We start from the raw sequence: 24,907 nt of genomic DNA on the forward strand, positions 1-24,907 counted from the left end.
AAAGAACTTGATCAGATATTATTAAGATAAATCTGTGTACCAAATTTCATTTCAAAATGTGCAACCCTTGCGAAGAAAATGAACTGCTTCTGCAATAAAGAAACTTTTCTAACTGTAAGGAACATGACTCTTTCCAAAATTGCTTGATTGAACACAAAACTGAATTTGACCCAGTTATTCCTATGATATAACTTTTTACCAAATTTCATTTTAATATTTGCAAGATTTACAAAGAAAAAGAACAGAATCTTTTGGTGAAACGACTGATCGACAGACGAATAGACATATAGGCGTACGGACAACAGCAAAGCAATAATTTATTGCTCCTTAGAATGAAGTATAATTACAGAAACGAAATTCCCGATCATGTTAAGGCTTCCCGATGGATTTTACAGCGATGTGTAGAAAGTCACTTGTCTGTACTTCATACGATATGACGTCATAATTATGTTTGACGTCACGATCTGCATTCCTGTCGATAGTTCTCAGGGAAAGTATCATAACGTAAAAAGTGAATTATAGCAAACCACTATAAAATTGCATGTTTCCTTTACATAAATGCTGCCGTTAATGCTAGACGTTCAGAATTCACTCATATTAAAAACCGGTATCAAATAATCGACAGTTTTAAAACTTCGTTTTAAATAAAAGACTATTAATAAACTTGTAGTTTGGAGACTTTCCCTTTTAAGTGTAAACAACTGAATGAAGAAAATGTAATGCATGTAAAAACAGCTTGGCGCAGTTGAAAGATCAACACAATTTTAGAATATTTTACGTAAAATTGGTAGAGAACATAAGTACCATTGTGAATTGTGTTTGGGAAACCTACGGATTTACCCCAATTTTTTGTAAATCACTTTTCAATAGTATAAATGTGCATTCTTTTGGTGATTTTGTGGAATGTTTCAACAATTATCTTCCATAAAGGAAATATCTTTTTATTCCCAAGCAAGAACTTCAAAGCATATGACTTAACAAAGGATTTTTCTTAAAAATATGTATAATTTAATGTCATTAAATACCTACACCTATGCGATTTAAATAGATCATTTGCAATATTACCCGTCACGTGATTACAAAGAACATATGACGTCACAAAAATGCATCAAATACAATGTTTAACATCGGTGTCAATAAATGTTACATAGATTTTAATAAATACTCCCGCTCAAAGTATTTTTGCGATAATTGAAATAATACCGTTTCCCAGCCGTTTTTTAGCATCGAAAGGCCTTTACATTGCTGCGTTTGTCTTTATATGCTTAGAACCACGAAGTTTTCAATGAGCAATATTAAATTTTGACAATAATCACACATCCTTTTTTCCAATAACTAGGTTCTTGGCAAAGATATGGCATCTCATTTGACATTAAAGTCGTTTACATTTTTTTATGAAAGCGAAATAAAAGAGCGAATGGAGATATTTCCTTTATCGGTTTTAAAGATAGTTCTGAAATTCATTTGATGTTGTTCTTGCAGCTGAAAAATACTTCACGCATGATGTTGACTTTTTTTTGGTTAATTGAACTGACAACTCCTGTAATAAGTACTATCATGTTATAAGTCGTCTAACTCTAATGGCCTATGTTTCTATGTTTCTTCTATGTCAAGTCTCTTCAAAATGTTAGTTTAACTTGTTGCAGAGTGTTCCAGAAATCTGCAAAGAACACAACAACAAGATTAGCAATAGTTGATCAAGGTATATCTAGACATGAGAAGTGTCAGTTATTCTTGCAGCATCTTAAGGTAAGTAGCCAAAAAATAAACAATATTGCAGGACATTTATTTCCTTACACGACCAAACTTCGACTTCATCTTATATGGGCAAATAAAATTCACCGGTGGCAAAAATAAATACAACAGGTTGTTACACCATTTAATAATGAAAGGTAAAAAATTAAGTTCTCATGGGATGTATGTAATTGTGAGTTTTTCCCTTCGATTTTATTTACTTGCAGCATGAACACATCAGTTTTATTCATGATACACTGATAAGTGGAAGACATGTCAATCTCTAACTGAAGATGAACTTAGTGTATCAATTGTGTTTTACAGCGTTCAATATTGAATCTCGTTATATGTACATGTATCATACAATGGAAAATCAGTTCAAACAGGGAGCAATATGTATAACATTCCTACCAAAAGTTTAAAGTTAAACAATGACCCTGTAAATTAATTTAACATGCTACAATTCATATTACTGTAGAAGCAGAAATATTCGTTGAGGATTTAATTTCGTTATTTTCGTTGGGAGTAGAAATCAACGAAATTAAATCCATGACGAATTTTTAACTAAAGTAATAATGAATACAAAGATATTACGATGTGACGAAATTAAATGCCAACGAATTTTATTTGGTTTAAAAAACAACGAAATTTTGACCCAACGAAAATATGTGTTTCTACAGTAATTATCTTTATTAAATGTACTTGTACTCTTCCTTTTGCTATGGTAGAAAGACATGTTAAAACCGTATATGAAATTAAATGCAAAAAATATACATTTAGCTTTGCCACTAGAAAATAATATCTCCTTCAAAGTCATATTACGCAGCTTGTTATTGCACAAGATATGAAAGGGTTATGTAAATCAATGTATTTATTTACTATAAAGAAAAACATGACAAGATCTGTCATCGATCTGTAGGTACATCGGAAAAATTATCAGTATATTTCTCCCATTAATCTACTCTTGTATTATTTAATTGGTTTTAGCTTACTCGAGTTGGAAACCATGACCCCAGGGGTATATTGGGATCATATTGGGTCTCAATGTTTTAGTTAAGAATGTAAAGAGAAAAAATCTTTAAAAATCTTTCTTTTTACACCAATAGTAAGTAAGTAATGTCAACCTAGTGAAAACAACTTTAGATAGTGTGTATTCAATTTATTCAGAACCGTGATTATATGGAGTTAGTTTGGACCACACTGAAGGGTCACAGTTTAAGAAAGGAAAAAAACTATATATGCCGTAACGCCACGAATGCAATCATAATTTTCAAATGCCAAATTTAGAAAAAACAATTTCCCGACTGCAAACAAAGTTATACATGTAAATCCCTCATTCTATTACATATCGCCTTTCGGCTCTGCGAGGGTATCATATAGCATTACTTTCCCGAGTTCAGCGAGGCATACCATTCACGATCTCAATTCAAAGATTTTAACAATAGAGTATAATCATGTAACAACATTGTATATACCGCCCCTATATAAACCGATGTGCCTCGTGCGGCATCATTCTTTTTCCTGAGCGGGCATAACGTAAATTTTACTCAGACCTGTGTACTACCTGACAGGATATATAATATCTTGTTTCTAGGACGAAGTCCAGAAATTCAAACTTATGTTGTGTATACCAAGAACGTAGTTGTGGTTCTCTTTCCTGTATAATTTTACAGGTATTCTCTACCGTTACGTTGACACTTCGGTTGTTTAAAGGCCGGTAGAATTATGTCGAATATGGATGTTATTTTGTCACTAGGGGAGAACACAGATGATAATTTTGACAACGATGTTATCCCCGATAATGCTGACAAAATGCAAACTACGTCCGAGAGTACGAAGGGTAAGTCCCGTACTGTCTGGAGATAAAAGAAAAGCATCTGAGGCGAGCTCGAAACCGTCTAAAAACGCCATGTTACAAACAAGACAGCGGAAAACGAACCCTGTCTTGATATTGACTCATTAATATCAACACTAGGTATAGAATCGATTTTAAAGTCTATTTCGTGTTTATCTGAATCTGTTAAGAAATTGACGAATATAGATCAATGTAAGGCGGGCAGTTTTAGCAATAATGAAAATGCTATGGAACAAAGTCGTAGTCATTATCAACCAAGTGAAACTATTACGAGACCTACAGAGTTTGTTAGTCTTAATCAGGATGATGGAAATGATTATGCTATAGATGGTTTTAATTTTAGTTATATTGATTCCCCTAACAGTTTATCCCATGTAGGTGTTGATCCCCAAATAGCATTTAAAGATGCATTTGAAGTTCCAAGTAATACTGGGAACATAGATCAAGTCAATTCTGTTGATAATTGGGATATCCAACAATTAACGCCAGAGGAGGCTACTGGTCCAAAAAAAGGACTGGTTTGGCTAAGGCTGTAAATGCAGCTGTTTCTGTTTAGTCTAGCAAAGAAAGCATGGGTGAAATAGCTAAACGGTATGGTAGGCCAGAGAATTGTACTTACCTCAAAGTTCCCAGGGTAAACAAAGAAATCTGGGATGTAATGAACACTCAAAGTACTGAGAGTACTGAGAGGCGGGGTCTTGAAAGTTTGAATTTGTAATTGTCCTGGATTTCCTCTAATATGCTTCCAAAATTTATGAGTTTGAATTAGTTGTTACAATCTATGTTAATTCGGCTTTTTTGCAATTGTCTGATATTTTGTTTAAATTTTACTCAATCCCGGCCTTCATAATTGTAGAAATTTGACACAACGGTATATTATGTAAAATAAGACCCCAAGGAAAAATTTTAAAGATTACTACTAACCGGGAAAATCAAACAGCTATATCAAAGTAGATAATGTTAATCATTAGATTTATTCAATTTCGTGATCCAAGGGAAAATCCACAAGTCGGACGGTATCCGTAATAAAAGTTTTATAAAAACCCTGAAACCTCTAAAACTGCTGAATTAACAAACAAAGGGAACATTTGTATACCGATAACAAACACAAGCACCTGACGTTAGAAATATTTTGTTTGCAATAAAATTCCAAGAACTTTGACAATAAAAAGATTTGTCACGGTCGCCATTTTGATTTTTAAGACCGACTTATCTGACATGATTTTTTTCATTTGCGATTCATACAGAATTAATAGGTAAAAATAAATCCGTTCGCCACTTACTACTTTTTGTGCATCACCTACACGAATTACGATACAACCGTTCCTTTCATTAGAAATCATACTCAGAAAATCAGAGACATAAATAACAGAAATTGTCAACTCCGCCATTAGCGTGTAAATGTTACGCGACAAACCTTACTTTGAGAACTACAAGTGCAACAGCAATCTTGTATAAGTCATAAAATTTGAACCTGATAGTGAACATGAACATGAATTCGTAAATATTTTAAGCATGTTTTTTTTTGTAAAAAAAAAAATACAAAAAACTCTTTATTTAGTTTTTAAATTACTTTTTTTAAAACGTATTTACTTTTCACAAAGTAACAGTAATGCATTACTTTACTTATGTAATGGTAATGTAATCCATTATTCAAGAAAAGTAAGTAATGATAATGGTAATTTAATGCTCTAATTCATTAAGTAATGGTAATATAATGCATTATTTTACAATGTAATTCACCCCAATTGATTCCAACAAAGCCAGAAAACATGAACATTAACATTTAACTCTGTTCTTCAATCGATAAAATTGTATATATATTATATGATGTATAAGTCTTCCAAATCGTATAATCTATTATAGATTTTGCTTACAATGCATTGTTTAAAATTTAAATTCAGTTTAATCAACTAAAGAGCCGACAAACGAGAAGGCAAATTCAGACTTGATTTTATTTTCTTTGTACAAAATTCCTTTAGAGACGAACAGCAGTCATACTGCAAGTAGACTGGAAGACAATGAAACGCCTATTTAATCTGTAAAACATCTGTGCATAACCCGTCCCGATTTTAACTTCGGCTTGGGCATGAGGTTTTGTAGTATTAAGGTGAAAAAATGTCAAAAAAAAATTCACAACTTTTCAAAAATGGCACATTGCGTTTGGGAAGTTTAATTTCGATTCCACCATCAACCTTTTCTATTGATTAATGAGCTCGTACACACAAACTGAATCGTCAACGGCGCTGTGCATATAGTTACGTAACTCATTCTACATTTGAACCCGAGCAAGAATATTTTGATCAATAAAACTATTTGTTTATATTCTATTTTCAAATCATATGTATGATCTCCATTACTTCATACTATGGCAATAATCATACAATTACCGTTTGTAATGCGTACAGTAACGAACCCACTTCTTATAAAAAATAGTAAAATGTTCAACTTTAAAACGTGTTGCTGAAAATATATTAAAATTTACCATCAAAATTAGTACAGCCAATTCGTTATATATACATTCTACTGTGTTTTTCCATTAAATTCTGTGATCTTCAAATGCCTCTAAATCAACAAGTAGTCAAAGGTCAAATTGACGAGTTTTATTATGACGTCACAAACGTTGAACGCTGTAAACTGCAACGTCACAAGCGAAAAATAAAGTTCACGCTTGTGGCTGTTTCTGTGGCGCTTCCATTAATATAAACTTACCCTTAGGATAAAATAGGAATTTTAAGGTATGAATAACATTTGCAGACAAGGCAAGAAGTTAAAAAATGTAAATATAAGCATTAAATCATGACTTTTTGAAGTATTCACTCTCATAACTGCAGCGGTGTGTGCATACAAATTTTCATTACGCGCTAACGCGCGTTACTCAAATTGTATGCACACACCGCTGCAGATATGAGAGTGAATACTTCAAAAAATCATGATTCAATGCTATAATTTTCATCTTTGTGGTATGTTTTTTTATGTAAACAACCATTGATGATTCATACAACAATCATATTCTTAGCGAACCATTTGACGTTTGCGTCAATATGTTTTCTTGTTCCTTTTGTAACATAACCGAAGGGGTAGTTTGATATTATTATTATAAATATGACGTCATGTCAGCTGTTTTACGTGGTACCTACCGTGAAAACTTTCTCCCACAATAAACACGTGCCCTAAGAAGGAGTTGTACTATTGTTGCAACAACAACAAAATAGAGTAAAAAGGTATTTACTGAGCACCAAAAATGTGATTCTCATTTTTAAACATGCTTGGTGTATTATAAACGTACATTTCCCTAAATCTACAGTTAAATAATGAGATTTGCATGCATATATCTATGTTACACAAGTCAACAATGAAAACGAAAAATGTAGGCCTACAGCTTATTTAAACACAATGCAAATATAATAATGAAATTAATGAGTTATTAAAATTCGATATCATACCGTACACCTAGACTCTTTTAACATACTTGATTAGTGACATATTTGTAACTGAGAGCAGTATCATCTTTTAACATACTTGATTAGTGACCTATTTGTAACTGAGAACTGTATCATCGCGGTGTGCTGACCACTAGAGCCGAGTTCAAGTTAAAAATTGTCTGCTATTTATTGAAATTAAATAAATGCATTTGGAAATATCATCCTTTGACATTTCAGATTCTGAATAATTACTCCTATCGTTTTACTATCTCGTCTGTCTAAACAGCCGATATTTTTATCTGAGTTCAAAGCCTGTGATTAAATTATGAATCACCTATTTAGTTTTCAAATTGCGAGAGAAACTCGTCAAAATGACCATTTAGATAGCAATAATAGTTGAAGTTAATTCCATAATTTGAAAGTCATAGGATAATAATATAAAATGATTTGGCTTATATAAAAGGCATGTTTAACCGTGTAAAGTTGTAAAAGTTTTTGAAGATACAGCAAAACAAGATGGCATTAAAATGGTTTTATGTCGCCATAGTAACATGGACGTTGTCTGCAAACTACAGCTGTGTAAGTGTCTTATATTTTTACAATTCGTTATCTACAATTTCATTCAATTTTAAATGTTCATAGTTGATCTAGTCATGGATCAGCCGCACATTTTATAAAGCAAGTTTGTATGTGCAATGTAAAACAATTTGATTTGAAACATTGACTTCGTTAAAATCATGGTGAAAGTTTGCCAGTAACCCTAAATTTGATCTTTTTTCCCTTTAAATCAAGATTCCATCGCTAAACATTTTTTTTTAATTACTATTAGTGAAGTATTATTTATTACGGTTCCAAATTGGAAAATTTTAAAGGACAATTATATATATAAATATATTGTACATTGATCACTTAGATATAGCTTTGCTAAAGGTAAACCGTAAAATACAGTGAACAATATCTTGTATAAAGTAACAATAAACATGTTTTTATGCTTGATTTCTATATAAAAAATTGTCATATTTTAGAAAAAAATGAAAGAAATTGACAACATAAACATGTACATGTAACATTAAATGTTTCTATTATAAGAGACATGTATCTGTGACAGTCAATATGAAAAATAAGAACAAAGATAATGTTCAAATACTTCGGATTAAGGGGTAGTAACTGATTGATATAAAAATTTTCTTTTTGGAATTACTTTGCCTTTTGTAATAATAATTCAAAACATAACGTTTTCATATTTTAGAATGCTGAAATTCCAAACTAAACATATTTCCTTATTTTAAGATTGCTGAAATTGTTCGCATGCCCCAGCAACCATCAATACAAATGCTGGGACTAACTGTTAAACCTTTGAATGAAAGCTTCTCCGCGTATGTTCTTGTTTTCCTTGGACCTTCCGATACAGAGGTTGAATTCAACGGCGACACCCTGGAAGTCACCAAAGGTATTTGTCTGAAGTCAGTTAAAATAATACTTACTGTTGACAAATAATTCAACACTAATTTTTTTTAATTACTGTTCTAGAAAATGACAAACATTTATTTTTTTTCCAAAGCCAAACAATGTTGGAGCATGACTATTTTATCAACATTTTTAAAGACTTCTTTTTATTTCTGTTTTAGTAGATGTAGATGAATTTAAAGCATTAATGGTGAATAATAACGACAACATGGACAGGAGGATAACCTTAAAGTCGAAATCAAAAGGGGAAACCATTTCAATGTACCCAAACTTTAACTACAACCTCCTTACTAAAACAAGCTTTATTGAAAACACCTGCTACGTCCAGATAGAAAAGGATGAAATGGGAGAACGCACAAAATATACAGCTACAGTGTCATCATTTGCAGACAGAGAGGTCTTGGAGAATTTGTCCAAATATTTTATTGCATACATACGCGATAAATCAGGCGCCATTGTACAACTAACGACACGCCATCTGAATGATACTGAAAATGAAAATGTTGTCAGTTATTACAAATACCTCGACACTTACTATTCAGGAAGTAAAACTGACAGTTACACTGAATACTATGCCATTCTGAACTATCCCGCAATCGAAGCGGATGGTATCACTGTCCAAAGTTTTGGCTTTGTTTTGTATGTTTCAAGCTCAGATTATTATGGAAACGACATGACGATAAATCGCAGTTGGTATTATCAGATCGTCTAAACGCATAATTTAGAAGCTGTTTAATACCAATACCTATACGTTTTGAAATAAACAAAATGATACTTCAGATCACTGTGTTTTTTTCTCTTGTAGTAGTATATTGATTCAGATTTTTTTTTGGGAGTTGATTTTAATCAACTCTCCTATGCAGTTACTCTGGCAAACCGGAAGTGAAATGTTTTTGGACCGACACCTTCTATATACCTGAAATAATAAAGACCTGAATGGCCTAAAACTTTATATAAATTATATGCTTTTATGTTTTGTGTCAAACAAAATGACTTTGTGTGTGTGATTATTTCCTTATAAAATGTGGGAAAAGAATATCACGAAATAACATCCATATGAATTATTTACGCATAAATATGGACGACTTGAAGATTTGAATTGACCTGAAAATTTCAGCTGAGCTGAAATTTTAATAAATTATACGTTTTTATGTTCTGCATTAAATTAGATGACTAGGTGTTAGGTTTTCCCTATTATACACATGGATCGAAATTCTTGTTGGAAAAGCCAAAGGATTCATATTAGAAAAATAATTTTGCGCATTATTATTCATATACAGTTAAGGAACTACTTGCCAAGTCAAATATCGTTGATTTTAGCCTAAGAATACTCAATAAAATCAACTCCCGTCAGTACTTCTGTACTTTGACTTTTTATTTATTCTAAAAATATCTACTTAGAATAGAAAGTCCAAAAAATCTTAATGCCTGTTACAAGGGTTTGTTATAACGCACTTTGAAAAAAAAAAGGTGTAGACATATTGGATCACGTCAACACACTCTAAACAAAACGTGCACAGATTGGTCAAGATATCTCAAGCATTCCTGAAAAATTTACAATTAAATGCTAGTATGCCGTGGAATGCAATTTTAATGATTATCGAATCCAACGCTGGGATATTTGTATGTGTTGCTATGAGAAATTGAATGTAAGACTTACTTATAAGGTATTAAATGATACTATGAAAGTTTAACTTCAAATTGTTCGAAGTAAGTATTTTTTAAAAGCCCAAAGATGACCACGTATCTGAAATGTAAACATTTGTTCTTTAAAACCATAATTGATAACTGAATTAAAACAAGAGATGTTTGTAGAAAATTTATGCCAGCAAGATACCCCATTGTAGAGAGTACCTACGACGCACCTGAAGATGATCCTATTACAGGGGCTGTTCATGAGATATGTGCAATATAAGTTTTTGGTATCAATGCATTAAATTAAATTCAATACTCTGCATATTATTACTATAAAGCTATGTATTCAATTATGATTAAGCGTTACAGTGTATAAATGTGTGAATAAATTTACTTTGATATGTCAATATATAAACCGTGCCTGTTTAAGAGGGTAACAGTTGAAATTGACACCCCGAGAAAACCATTGACAACCTCTACGAAATTGACCCCAAGAGAAAACCATTGATAACCTTCGCGAATCATACTGAATGTTTAAATTTAGAAGAAAGGTTACTCATTTTCTATTGGACTGACTTGATTAAAACGGCGAACCGTATACGCACTATTTACGTGCATGTAACAATTCGTAATAATTTGTTGTGTTACTCGTTGACAAGTGTGTTGCTAACGCTGAGGATAATAGAACTGATGATTAGATGTGTCTAAATCAGTCCAAAGTCAGTTTTAAAATATAAGTACAATAAATAAATTTAGTTCTCGACTGTTCTTTAATGATCAGTTAAGTAAGCTTAAGTGTTGGAAAACTATTGATTTTATAGGATGCGAAGTTGGTGAATATGGCGCTGATTTTAGGTCGTGAATTGGATGCCGAGTCTGTGATATAACTAGTGGTATCTGTAGTACATGTAAGTCATTTATCTAACCAAAATATGTAGATAATAAATGAAATAAAATTCACGATGTATCGAAATTTAGATAATGTATGCAAATAAAATGAAGAAATGATATTGAATGGCCCATTAAATATGTTTAACTTATTTTTAATCAAAATTAATATACTTTTCTATGTGTAAGTCTATGAGTACATGTATGTGTGTGTATGAATGGGAATGCTTTATGTGTATCTATTATGATGTTAACTATATCACTCTGTTAGCTTATTTAATACTGCATCTCTCAACTTATTTTTTACAATTTTAAAAATTGATATGTTAAATGTTACATATTTAATTCTTTAAGATAAGGAATTGCTATGATTTGATTTGATTCTAAAAACATACGATTTCAAACAAAAGCGGTACAAATTTAACAAATTCTCATTTTTACCTCCTTTCTTTTTTTTAAATGCGGAACTGTGCATGCTTTCTACTAGGAAATATTACATATTTATATATTAAATATATCATACCATTGTTGTTTCTCATAAATATATAAATAAGATTTCGAGATAGTTTTGAAATTTTAAACACTCTTCACTTTTAAAGGGTAAAAGTTGAACTTTTTTGATTGAAACACTAAACAGTTATTCAATAATCGTATAAACGCGTTATAAATTATTATTGCAATATGATTACAATGTGTTTTATTGGGTTTGATTTTTTTTAACGAAATATTTATTTCTGATAAAATAGTTATTTTTAGAATTAAAAGTTATTTCTTTTTTAATATCAAAATATTGCTGTAATATAACGCTCAAGTAATACATTTTTGTCAAAACCTGTTAATCATACCAATGTTTTTCTTTTCTTATTCGCTTAAGGAAAACTAAAATTTCTGTTAACATATATTTTTATGAAGTTGAGAACAGCATTTTGATGACTGATTTTGTTTTTGAGATATTTTCATACATCTTTTCTTGCGTTTAAATTAACAAGCAATATTTTAATTTTATTTTTCCAAATCAAAGAAACACTGCACACCTGATACACAGTTTTATTTCTCAGGCCAATCAATGGAGGTCAATATAGATTTGTATACTGTAATTTCTTTTTTGTTGTAAGAATTTTCCCCAAAAATTTAAGGAACGGTAATTATTTGTTGAATAAAATAAAAATATCTCTCTTTTGATATCAAGAACAAGGTGCTGGCCAGCCAAATTAGGCGCCAATCTGACTTCTTTTTTCATCCACAGCTCTCATACTTGAAACATAAGGTGCCTGACTCTTCGAAAAATAATGCACCGTCATTTCATAATCATCAATGAAAAATAATTAATGGCGCAATGCATCGCTTTAACGTGAACACGTTTGTAAACAGGATGTCACATTATTGTAATGAGTTTTCTCCCCGATAAAACTCTCGAGTTTAAAGGGGTAGATTGTCACGGCGGTAAGAACAGTAAAGAGCGTGTTACTGTTATGGTGTGTTCAAACATGTCAGGTGATGAAAAGCTGCCACTTCTCGTAATCGGGAAGTCAAAGAAGCCGCGATGCTTTAAAGGCATCAAAGCCCTACCGACAGCACACGAAGCCAACAAGAAAGCTTGGATCACGTCTGAGCTCTTCACCGCATGGCTGAAGCAGAGACAGAAAAGAAAAGTCGCCATGATCGTTGACAATTGCCCCGCCCACCCCAAGGTTAAAGACTTGAAAGCCATCACCCTGTTCTTCCTGCCGCCGAATACCACCAGCAAGACCCAGTCTATGGACCAGGGCATCATCCAGAATTTGAAAATCCACTACCGAAAGCTCGTCATCATGAAGCAGCTAAAGTCCATCGAAAGAAACAAAGAACTACAGATAACAGTACTCGACGCATTACGGATGCTATACCAGGCCTGGGACAGAGTCACAGAGAAGACCATCAAAAACTGCTTCCGTCATGCAACTTCGTAAGTGCCGCCACCAATGAGCATGCATATTCCCCTGACAGCGATAAGGAAGATCCAGAAGATGACATCCCCCTAGCCGCCCTCTGCCTTCGTGTGCCGTTTGATAACTACGCCCAGATCGACGAGACAGTGATAACGACAGAAGCAGTCACAGATAAAGACATCTTGGTCAACATCATCGCAGCTAGACACAAAGAAGCAGAAGAAGACGAAGAAGAAGAAGTATCAGAACCCACGGAGGCACCAAAGAAGAAGCCTACTCTACAGAAAGTCGACGCCGCCCTCGAAATAATTCAAGACTGGATCGAGATGACAGAAGACACAGAGGACCTGCTTCCCAGCTATCAGAAGATACATCGACGAGTGACTTCAGCACAAGTCCGTGCATCTGATTTAGTACAGAGTACCCTCACCACGCTTCTCAGTGACTGTGCCAGTGGTCGCGATGTGAATTAAAGACTGACAGTGTTCCATAATATCATCATGTGTGTTATGTGATTTGACAATAGTGTGAACGTGATTTATTTATATTCTGAAAAGTTGTAAACATGTACATTATGCTTGTATGTTTGATTAAATGTTATTTAAAATAATTGTAACGTTTCATATAAATTCTTATTTAAGTGTATATGTGCAATGTCTATAAATGTCTATAAATAAAACATCGTTTCAATATTTCGTCTTTTTTTTCTGTTCATACCGGTTCTCAAATTATAGTGCATATAAGGACTTCCTGTGTTAACATGTCAGGACAAAAACAAAAACGCTAATGGAGTCGAAGAATTTCGACTTCGGATATCTCGAACACCCGGATATCTCGAAGTTTTTCCGTGGTCCCCCGAACTTCGAGATATCGATATTTAACTGTATTTATAAACATATCTTCTTTTTATTCTTCTGGGCGTTATTACATGAACTCAGATAATTTTTCAGATCCAACCCATTTCATAAATTAAACACGTAGCATCGGGTTTTCTTTAATGAAGGGGACGGGGGTGGGGGTGGGGGGGGGGGGGGTTAGTCTCATTGAAAAAAAATTAACAAATAAAAATCATTTTTTTTTCTTTCAAAAATTCTTAAAATTTCTGTGAAATTCATTTATCATATTTCATTTTCATTGCCCATATTATAAGAGTTCCGTCGGTATTACCGGTTTTTTATTCGTTTGAATACTTTATTGATAAGTTACAAAATAAATAAAAACTAACAAATAAATCAATTGCCCAGTCAATTCGGATGCAGAACAGCAATGCAATCATTTCAAAAACTTGTCTAGCCTACAATTCGCTGATATCTTCCATCATTAAGAAAAAAATCCAAGCGATCGCTGTTACACGATTGATTAGAATGATTATGAACGGCATCGTCAGCTGTATGATTTTACTTTTTATATAATTATTTAATTTTTACACAAAAAGGAGTCTATAAGTATTAACTAATGCAAAGTGATGAATAATCATTTTATTTTTCTATTAGAAAAAAAGGAATACAATAACCATGTAAAAAAATATTTATAGTTTTTTCATCAACATATTTTTGTTTTGGGAGAGGGGGGGGGAGAGAGAGAGAAATGAGCCTTATTATTGATAAGTTGCAAAACAGTAACAATCATTTCAACTTCAAAGTTATCCCAATTATATGTAATCGACCTATAATCAATAGCATTTTGAAATGAATGAAGTAGCCTTTGACGAGCATCTATCAATGTCACCGAACGCAAAATTAGACCTTATCTGAATAAGTAATTGAAGAGTTAATGAGGGATTTATTTGGCTTATTTCGCCGAATGAGTTGTCATTAAGTACAATAGAAATTTCTAATTTTTGTAGGTCTAGTTGATTTAATATATTTTCAAGACTGTTCATTGAAACATGTTATTAGAAGATTTCATAAACTTTTACGCGCCCAGAAAAAGGTTGCTTATGAAATTGCAAAATATTTAATGTTATAAGATTATAGCGTGAACTGTTAACTCAATTAATTTTACAAAGTCATAAATAAGGTAAAAGCGTTGACTTTTTAAGTGAACAACGTAACACGTGTTAATGACAATTATCATCTATTTTGTATTTCGAAATTATGGAATGCTCTGTATTACCCAATTTTCAGCACCATTGCCGTTTAAATATTATCAGTGAAGTTTATCTGTGCAATTATCCTGTCTTAATTCATGAACTGCGTATATTTGTGGTAACTCTCACGTTGTGAAGCTAATTTCATTTCAGAAAGTCATAAAGCTACATGATGGAGGCAAACCATATCTTTATACAGCTTCTTGTAATTGTTGTACTGACTGCAAACCATAAATCTGTAAGTTGTATTATATTGATATGTATCATTTTTTTCCATATAAGTAGTGTTTGTCAACATACGCATGGTTTTATATTTTTATGTCTTATTTTTTTTTTTAATTTATACGTAAAATAACATTCTGCTTTTAATTTCGTGTTTGTTTTACTTTTTTTATTTTAGAGTGTGTGTGTGTTTGTTGGTTTTTGTTGTTGTTTTGTTTTTTTAAACGTTTTGTTAAAGTTGATTAATATTAAAAACATATATTTATTGAAGTAGAAGATATCAACGTCTCTCTTTTCTGGCTTAATGATGATTTTAAAAAAAATTGCTAATAGTTACATTTTTGTGTGTTATTATAATTCTCCATAGAAATTAGTTCGTATATAATAAGCATAATTATATTTTGAACAGTTATTTCTTGCATATTTTTCAGAATTGTATGCTATGATATACGATTATAATGGTATGGTATGAGATTTTGATGCAATGCTTTATATATATGTATTTGATAGTATTAGAGAACAATAAAGGTCTTATTGATAAACAAAATCGCCTCCCTATGCAGTGCTTAAAACATTTCGAAGGAAAATGATAAGAAGTCATAGTTAACCACTAATCTGCAATGTGATCATTTATCTCCTCAAATGAAAACGTTTAAAACCAATTTATTATCACTGTGTATGTTATACTATAGTGTGCAATAGCATGATATGACAAAGGATAAAATCTGTGATTGTATGCTATTGTATGAGATTTCAATGTAATCGTATGAGATTCCAATGCTATGCTATGAAATTTGAATACTATGATAAGGGATTTATATTGTAAAAAAAACAGGCGTGAGCTCACTGTATATGTTGATTTTATTTTTTTTGTATTTAAGAGAGCTGAAATTGTGCGAAGACTCGGAAAGCCCGCGCTACAAATACTGGCAATCAACAAATCACTGGACGCCCATGACGGAGTGTACAATGGCGCTTTCAACGGCCCAGCTGACACAGAGTTTGAATTCACAGGCAGGTCAATTGAAGTCAACAAAGGTTTGTAAACTTTAATTTTTGCGAGCTATATTCATTTCGTTTATATCTAATAACTAAATTAAATTGTATGACATGTAAATGGTTGGATAAATGGAATGCATACTCCGTTAAAATTAATCAAAATAAAACTGTTATATTAAAAATATGGATATGATTTCGTATTTAACAAAATAGATTTAAAACGAGATGGTTGAAATTAAGATACATAACTGGTTTAAATTGAGATTTAATTATAACATATCCTGACAGAACTTGCAGAATCCCCCCTTTGCATTCTTTTAGTCTTACAGACATTAAAGCGTTAAACGCGCATGTGAGCGTTTAGGAAAAAACGAATTTGTGATAAAACGTCACTAGAGTTAACAATTTAAAAATCCAAACACAATAGGTTTACAAAGAATATAAAATTCAATATTTTCATTTTTGACTGCACTTCAAGAAGATTGGAGTCATCGATTTGCATATATAAGTAAAATTAATAATCAATTACATTTTCGAAATGACTTGTGATAGACATTATTTTGATATTTTTAGGAGAAAACAACGTTTTCTCGGCCCTAATGACAACAAGGGAGAAAAGTTTCAATGCAAACAGTCCGTATGGTTCCCGGATGTTAACCATAAAGTCAAATCCCACGAAAGAAACCCTGTCGGTGTTCATTGATCTAAACTCAAAATCCCGCACACAAACAACATTTCCAATCAACAATTGCCAAATTGGAATAGAAAAGCTTGAAAATGGTAATCAAACACAATACAAAGCTACAGTGAAGAATTGTGCAGTTGAAGACGGATTTGAGAAGTATTTCATGCTAACTCTTAAGTTCAAACCGTGGGGGTCATCAACGATACATTCCACAGAAGAGCTGAATGTTCAGAATATTGAAGATTTCAAATACGCCAAAACTTATTACACCAGCGATGCTATAGATACTTTTTACACCATTCTCAACAATCCTGCATTGGAGGCTGACGGAGTTACCACTACAGACTTTCAGTTCCAAGTTTCCTACTGGAATTCCTCCCGTGTAGGTGATGATATTGTTGCAAACTATTACTGGAAATACAATATCTGAATACAAACATCATCGTAAAGGCAATTCAGCTCAGAAACTGTTTATTTCATTGGTTGGTTTTACCTGCGAATTCTTATATACCTAAAATATTTTTTTAGTGTAATATAAGATGTGTTATGGTTGAACACGGATGTATTACTTTTTGATGAACCATACTACAATATGTGATTCAAAGATTCTATTTAATATTTTGTTTAATTTGTACCCTAAAAAATAAACCAGTGTATGCTTCAAACGGTGTGTTGAGTTTTCTGCTCCAACCATAACCTTCTTTTATCTGAGAAACACATACTCATATTCGCTTAACAGCTGGTTCATTTTATTTTTAATACATGTAAGATTGTTGTTGTTTAAAAATCTACGATTTTTGACTTTTTTTATATAACAGGTTTCAAATTTGAAAAAAAAAATAAATGAAGTAAAATTTTGGTTCATGACTGTAGTATCCATACTTTATCATTTTCAAGTTTAGCTGTCAGTCTTGAATATTTCTTCTATCAATGTGACCGAACGCGGAATAAGTGCTTATATGAATATGTAATAGAAGAACCCATGAAGGGATTTATTTGCGTAATTCCGCCAAATAATATGTCGTTTAGTATAGTAAACATTAATTTAGTTTTCTAATTCTTGTAGTTCTAGTTGATTTAAGATACGCTGATTCAATTTGTGTTTACATATAAAAGACAATACAAAGAAAATTTAAGCTGATTACAGTCTTTTACAAGTGTAAGATATCAGAAAAAGTAACACAATTATATCTAAAGATATTTCAACTATGAACAATTGTCCTTGATTTACAGTCAGCAATAAGAGAAAATAAAGACATTTAAAACGATATCAAACACTGGGAAAGCCGGGGGTTTTGACAGAGGGGAACCTTCCTCATGGGTGGTGTGTTGAAGACTGGCCTTCTGTCCGTTTTATACATTTTCTGGCACAAGCTGATACATCTTTTAATCTCCCACAAGTATCCCTTTTTTCCGTGGGCTTCGCCATTGGAATCCAAAACACAGGTCGTTCCATAAGTTGTTGTCGGAGCGCAGAGCATCGGCCGGTGAGGAAGGAACACTTAGGAGCATCTGGTTTAATTGACGAACAACCCCTGTCAGCTAGTCATCATTACCCTATTAGGCCGCGCGAAATAGTCTGGCAGTTAACAATTGACCCCTGTCAATTATAGCATCAAGTCGATCAATATCAAGACAAATAAGCATAAGTAAGAATAAAAATCATTGAAGAGTACCTTTGTGCTAGGGAAAACTTAAACACATTTATATGTTGTAGCTGATTGTGTTACGGAAAAAAAATTTGCTTTTAAAATTAACTTTTGATTTTAATTGATTGACACATCTTTTTGGTAGGAAAATGTGGTTTCTGTGGTTAATCAAAGAGCACAAATAGAAAACGTACAATGTTCATGCTTGATTTATAGAGTATTCTAAACCGATATCGATATGTGAATGTTGAACTACGAACAAAACACCTTGTCTAGAAGTGTACTTCAATCTCTCATTATAACCGTGATAATAAACGTGATAAACCACAAGAAAAATATTAAGCAGATATTTTTAAACTCTTCATTGCAAAACATTACAAATATACAATTATTTAATGCTTGAGCAGTCAATAGACCCAAATATGTTTCCCTTGGTGCAGGGAAAATCTCAGTATGATCTATGTACGAGGCCAACGGCCGAGGGCAATAGATCATGTTCAGCTTTTCTGTGCACCAAGGGAAAGAAGTTGGGTCTGTTGACTGTTCAGGCATTTAATAATTGTTTTATTACATAATTCCGTTTTTAGTGTGTTCACAATAACAATTACAGAAGGCGTTCATGCCATTATGCATTCAGGTCATTGTGAATCAATACCAATATGATCTAAAAGATAAATTTTAAGAACAATAGTAAAATAAACATAATAAAGTTATCTTTTAATCTTGTATTAAACTTTTTCGCAGTCTATTAACCGGCGGTCTTAAAGATCGCAGTCTATTGACCGGCGGTCTAAAAGATCGCAGTCTATTGACCGGCGGTCTAAAAGATCGCAGTCTATTGACCGGCGGTCTTAAAGATCGCAGTCTATTGACCGGCGGTCTAAAAGATCGCAGTCTATTGACCGGCGGTCTAAAAGAGCGCAGTCTATTGACCGGCAGTTCAATAAATCACTTTCAAACATGAATACACATACAAAATAGACGAAAATATTTAATCTGTAATAAAACAACAAAATCCCTTTGATTAGGTAATAAACAAGTTTATAACAATATTGGCACCCAGTGGCAACGTTGCTTATGGACTTGACTAAATGCAAAATCTTCTTTGTTTTTGAAATTAAACAGTGAACTGTTAACTCTATCATTTTTACAAAGTCATTTACCAAGTAAATGCGTTGACTTTTTCATTGAACAACATAACATGTGTTACTGACAATTATCATCTATTTTGTATTTCGAAATCATGGAATTTTCTGTACTACCCAATTTTCATCACATTATCGTTTACATATTTTCAGTGAAGTTTATCTGTGCAATTAACATTTCATAGTTAACCCGCGTATACTTGTGGTAATTCTTACGTTGTAAAGCTGTTTTCATTTCAGAAAGTCATAAAGCTACCTATCTTTCTACAGCTTCTTCTAGTTCTTGCACTTGCTGCAAACCATAAATCTGTAAGTTGCCATACAAACAGTAATTATATATGCATCCAATTTTTTTATTTAAGTATATAGGTAAACATACGCATGATTTTATATGTTCATGTCTTATTGGTTTCTTTTTCATTTTCGTGTATAATTACATTCTGTTATTAGTTTCCAATTTGGGTTTGTTTGTTTTTGGAGAGTTTTTTTACCGCGTATTTTTTTGTTTTTGTGGATTATAATCAAAAACATATATTATTAAATTGGAAAAAATAAACGTCTTTCTGTTCCGGCTTAAAGGTGAACACCGCTCGTAAATAGTCAACGTCAAAGAGGTATCTGGTACATCTAATACTTTTGACATTTTAAGGCCAAATTAAAAAAAAAACTGTTTTCTGTCGCCCCCTGACCTTATATTTTATCCTTCGACCGTGATAGATTATTAATGATAATCGGTGGTTATTGATGACTTCGCCAAAATGTTCTTAGAAGGAGAAGTGAGTTAACACTCGTGTAAACTAACATCATTGGCCAAAAAATGATAGTAAACTAAATTAAAGACATTTTCTCTGAAAGAATTGACCCTTTAGTGATTAATAACTCACGACAATCTTATATTTTGTGGTTATGAATACAGATGACGCAACAACAGTCTGTGCATTGAAAGTTGCAAATTCGATGTTTACAACTTTTATTCTTGCTTTAAAAGTTGATATAGTTCATAACTTTATACAGGCACGTAGCATCAAGGATGGCCTGCCCCCCCCCCCCTACACTTTTTCTCGGAACATCAACATTTTTAAAACTTACATATAAAATTTTGAATTCTTCTGGAGTTGCCCCCCCCCCCCCCCACATTTTTGAGTGTATGGAAAAAAATATATAAATGATATGAAAATAAGGAAATTAGGATTGAAATTGAAGTAATTTACTACGCCAGTCCCGCCCCCTCTCCCCCCCCCCCCCCGGTTTAGGATTTTGAAGGTTTTTTGTTTTTTTTGCTTGTCAAGATTTTTTGGATGAGTTTGCCCCCCCCCCCCCCGAACTTTCAAAAATGATGCTACGTGCCTGTTATAATACATGTCAGAAATATTATAAAACTTATTGTCTATAGTTGTATTTAGAATTAAACAAATCCTCTTCATAACGTTCATAGGTTGGCCAGAGGATTGAACTAATATCGAAATACACAGAGGTACAGAAACTGATTTTATAAATATTGTCATTTAGCTAACATATTAAAGGAACTTTTATGTACGAAAGGAATAAATACATCAAATAAGACAATTTTGTTGAAATTTTAAGTTTCTTGTGTATTTTTGTTATTTGCATGTTGGTAAGTACACATTACAATTATCAAGAATACAAAGCACTTTTAAAAGTTAAAGAAAAAAATAGTAAAGGGACAGAAAACAACGATGTGTTGCCCTAATTGTATCATAATTGCAGATTGTGCTAATATTTGCTGTGAAGTTAAACGCCTATCGCACGGTACAGCATGTTTCCTTAATTGTTTTTGAGGTCTTCCATAAAATAACAGTGCACGCCTTTGCACAGTTTTGTTTGTATAATGAACGGTACTTTTTGTTCGTTTTTTTTGTAAGGGTATGGCTCGTTTTGTGAACAGAACAGTTCCATTTTAAGCACATTAAGGTTCAATTTATGCCCTGAACTGTTCGTAATGAAATATTAACAACATGTTTTTTCAGGTTTTGCGTGGTAGGGTTGACTCTTACGAAATGGTAGCATTTACATCGTTGGTATGTGTCATTAAAACGTGTCTGGCAATATTTCGTCCTTCGAGGGCTAATACAATCAATATTGACCGAGAACACCGTCCACATTTGCTTTGATATATGAAGAAGCAATTGTTGACTTAACAAAGGATTTGAAAACAGACCCCCGATTTTCTCAGCTCAACATAGTGTTTACACATTCAATTTTGGGCAAATTACGTGCATTTCCAAATTATCGTCGGCATCAAACGGGCACTGATGATATTCCACCGCTCAAAGGAATTAAGTTACACATGTTTTACTGGATTTTACTGCACAGTAATTCGCCAACCATCATATCCACTGTGATAGCAAACAGCCGTATTGCGCGACCGTTGTTTACTTGCCTCGAAAGATTGCCTATTATGACGTCATCTTGTTTTGGAGCCGCGAAGAGTCTTTACGTCACCTTTTTAGAATCAACGAATCTGAGACGAATAATTAAAAGAGAAATATTCTATAGATATTATTCCAAGCCGATCAATATTGATGGGGCAATATTGATTGGTCAATATTTTTGGACAAGCTAATATTACATAATTATATTGACTTTTTGTCGATATAGTTATATTTATTGAGAATAATACTTATAACATAATAAGAATACATTTTTGTATCAAACACTATATACGAAAATTCAAATAAATCCTATGTTTCTCATTAGTTCCTTCTATTGATCGAAGTCAATGTCAGTTGTAAATGTGCTAAAGAAATACATGTGTATGCTGTATAGATAATAATTTTAGGTCATGAATTCAACTTGTGAAATTTAAATACAGCTACAAGCGCCGATGTGACGCAGTTAATTTTGACAGGTCACCAGACACGAGAAACAATAATATTGTCGTGATTTTATTTTATTACATTGTCCTTAATACAATATTCCTTCATAATTTTGGTGTGTGTACATGTTTAGTAATTTCGGAAATCTAGCATCCCTAGAATAATAGACTGAGCTTATCCCGTTATTTGATATACATACATGTATAGATACTGTAACTGTGTTTCTGCGGGATAGGTATTTTTAATAAAATTATTATGATACTTATTCTTATGACTTCAATGTAATTTTGCATGTAGAAGTATGTTTTATGCCTTTAAAAATATTACATATGCTTTGTCTTACTTGTAAATGTGAAGTAGGTCATAGACTTTAATCTAACTAAATTTTCGGAGTCTTTTTTGTTTATTCTTTTCAAAACAATGTATCGGGGTCGGTATACAGGACATTCTAAAGCCCTGAAACACTAAAGACCTGAATGACATGAAATTTTGTTATAAATGATAAATCTAAATTTTTATGTTCTGTGTCAAAAAAATGACGTTGTGTGTGTATCTATTATATTTCCATGTGAAACGTGATAGAAAAAAAACATGAAATGACATCCATATTAATTATTTAAGCAACAATTTGAATTGAGACCCCTAAAAATTTGAAATGAACTGAAAATTTGAGTTAACCTGATTTTTTAAAATTCTTTTCCGAACATTACACAATTAAATAACTATCTTTATAAAATGAAGTGTTGATAAGATTTATAACTCCATTTAGGAAAAAAAAAATATTGTTTACCTTTTAAATTGTGCAGTTTCTACCGGCTGAGCATGACCTTACATGAAAATTGTACCTTTGGAATAATTTTTCTATTCTATTATGTGGTTACTAATAATCATATAATCTAATGCATTAAGTTTCATTCGATACAATGCAACAAAAAATAAAAAATGGCTTCAAATACATAATCTCCAAAAGAATTATGATGACTTTAACATTGCATAAATAATGTTCAAATTATATATATCTGTGTTCTCAATTACTTCATACTATGCCAATGACCATCAATTACCGTTAGTAATGCTTACAGTAACGAATTTGATTCTTAATAATAGTAAAATGTTAAACTTCAAAACGTGTTGCTAAAAATATATTAATATATACCATTGAAATTAGTACAGCCAACTCGTGATTTTCATCTTTGTGGTATGTTTTTTTATGTAAACAACCAATGATGATTCATACAACAATCATATTTTTAGCGGCATATTTGACGTTTGCGTCAATGTGTTTCTTGTTCCTTTTGTAACACAGCTGAGAGGGTAGTTTGATATAATTATTATAAATATATCGTCATGTCAACTGTTTTACTTGGTACGCTCATATCGCCGATCTATCATGAAAACGTTTTCCAACTATAAACATGTGCCCTAAGAAGGAGTTGAACCATTATTGCAACAACAAAAAAAAAAGTATTTACTGAGCAAGAAAAATGTATTTTTCATTTTTAAACATCCTTGCTGTATCATAAACGTAGATTTTACCTAAATCTACAGTTAAATTAAAGAGATTTGCATGCATATATCTATGTTACACAAGTTACCAATGAAAACGAAAACTGTAGGCCTACAGCTTATTTATACACAATGCAAATATAATAATGAAATAAATGAGTTGTTAAAATTCGACATCAAACTGTACACCTAGACTCTTAACATACTTGATTTGTGTTCTATTTGTAACTGAGAGCTGTATCATCTTTTAACATACTTGAATAGGTAAATCAATTAGGTGTATCATCGCGGTGTGTTGACCACTAGAGCCGAGTTCAAGTTAAAATTGTCTGCTTTTCATTGAAATTAAATAAATGCATTTGGAAATATCATCCTTTGACTTTTCAGATTCTAAATAATTACTCACATCGTTTAACTATCTCGTCTGTCTAAACAGCCTATAATTTTATCTGAGGTAAAAGCCTGTGGTTAAATTATAAATCACCTATTTAGTTTTCAAATTGCGAGAGAAACTCGTCAAAATGACCGTTTAGATAGCAAAAATGATAGTAGTTAATTCCATAGTTTGAGTGTCATTGGATAATGAGATAAAATGATTTGGCTTATATAAGAAGGCGTGTTCAACCGTGTTAAATTGTAAACGTTTTTGAAGACACAGCAAGACAAGATGGCATTAAAATGGTTTTATGTCGCCATAACAGTGGCCATGTTGTCTGCAAACTACAGCTGTGTAAGTTTCTTATATTTTTACAATTCGTTAACTACAATTTTTTTTCAGTTTTAAATGTTCGTAGTTGATCTAGTCATGGATCATCCGCAGATTTTATACAGCGAGTTTGTGTG

At 32.3% G+C, this 24,907-nt stretch overlaps 2 protein-coding genes across 7 annotated transcripts in view; both read left to right on the forward strand.

Annotated features, from left to right (window-relative positions):
- Positions 1–7,434: 7,434 nt before the first annotated feature.
- The window catches only part of LOC128171252 (uncharacterized), a 39,787-nt gene continuing 22,314 nt past the window's right edge, over positions 7,435–24,907 (forward strand). The window contains exons 1-3 of one of the 6 annotated variants that reach the window (XM_052837003.1): positions 7,458–7,593; positions 8,305–8,464; positions 8,643–9,260. In XM_052837003.1, the coding sequence (XP_052692963.1) occupies positions 7,531–7,593; positions 8,305–8,464; positions 8,643–9,193 (774 nt within the window). In that variant the 5' untranslated portion in view covers positions 7,458–7,530 and the 3' untranslated portion in view covers positions 9,194–9,260. Of the gene's footprint in view, positions 7,594–8,304; positions 8,465–8,642; positions 9,261–24,712; positions 24,795–24,907 lie in introns of those variants that run through there. The other 5 variants (XM_052837007.1, XM_052837010.1, XM_052837005.1 and 2 more) reach the window with 5 other exon arrangements.
- Positions 15,044–17,789, forward strand: LOC128171257 (uncharacterized). The gene is made up of 3 exons (XM_052837014.1): positions 15,044–15,259; positions 16,125–16,281; positions 16,816–17,789. Exons 1-3 carry the CDS (start codon positions 15,191–15,193, stop codon positions 17,355–17,357), a joined length of 768 nt encoding a protein of 255 aa, XP_052692974.1. The 5' UTR covers positions 15,044–15,190; the 3' UTR covers positions 17,358–17,789.

The sequence above is a fragment of the Crassostrea angulata genome, chromosome 2 (genome assembly GCF_025612915.1).
Source record: "Crassostrea angulata isolate pt1a10 chromosome 2, ASM2561291v2, whole genome shotgun sequence".
Classification (NCBI taxonomy): domain Eukaryota; kingdom Metazoa; phylum Mollusca; class Bivalvia; order Ostreida; family Ostreidae; genus Magallana; species Magallana angulata.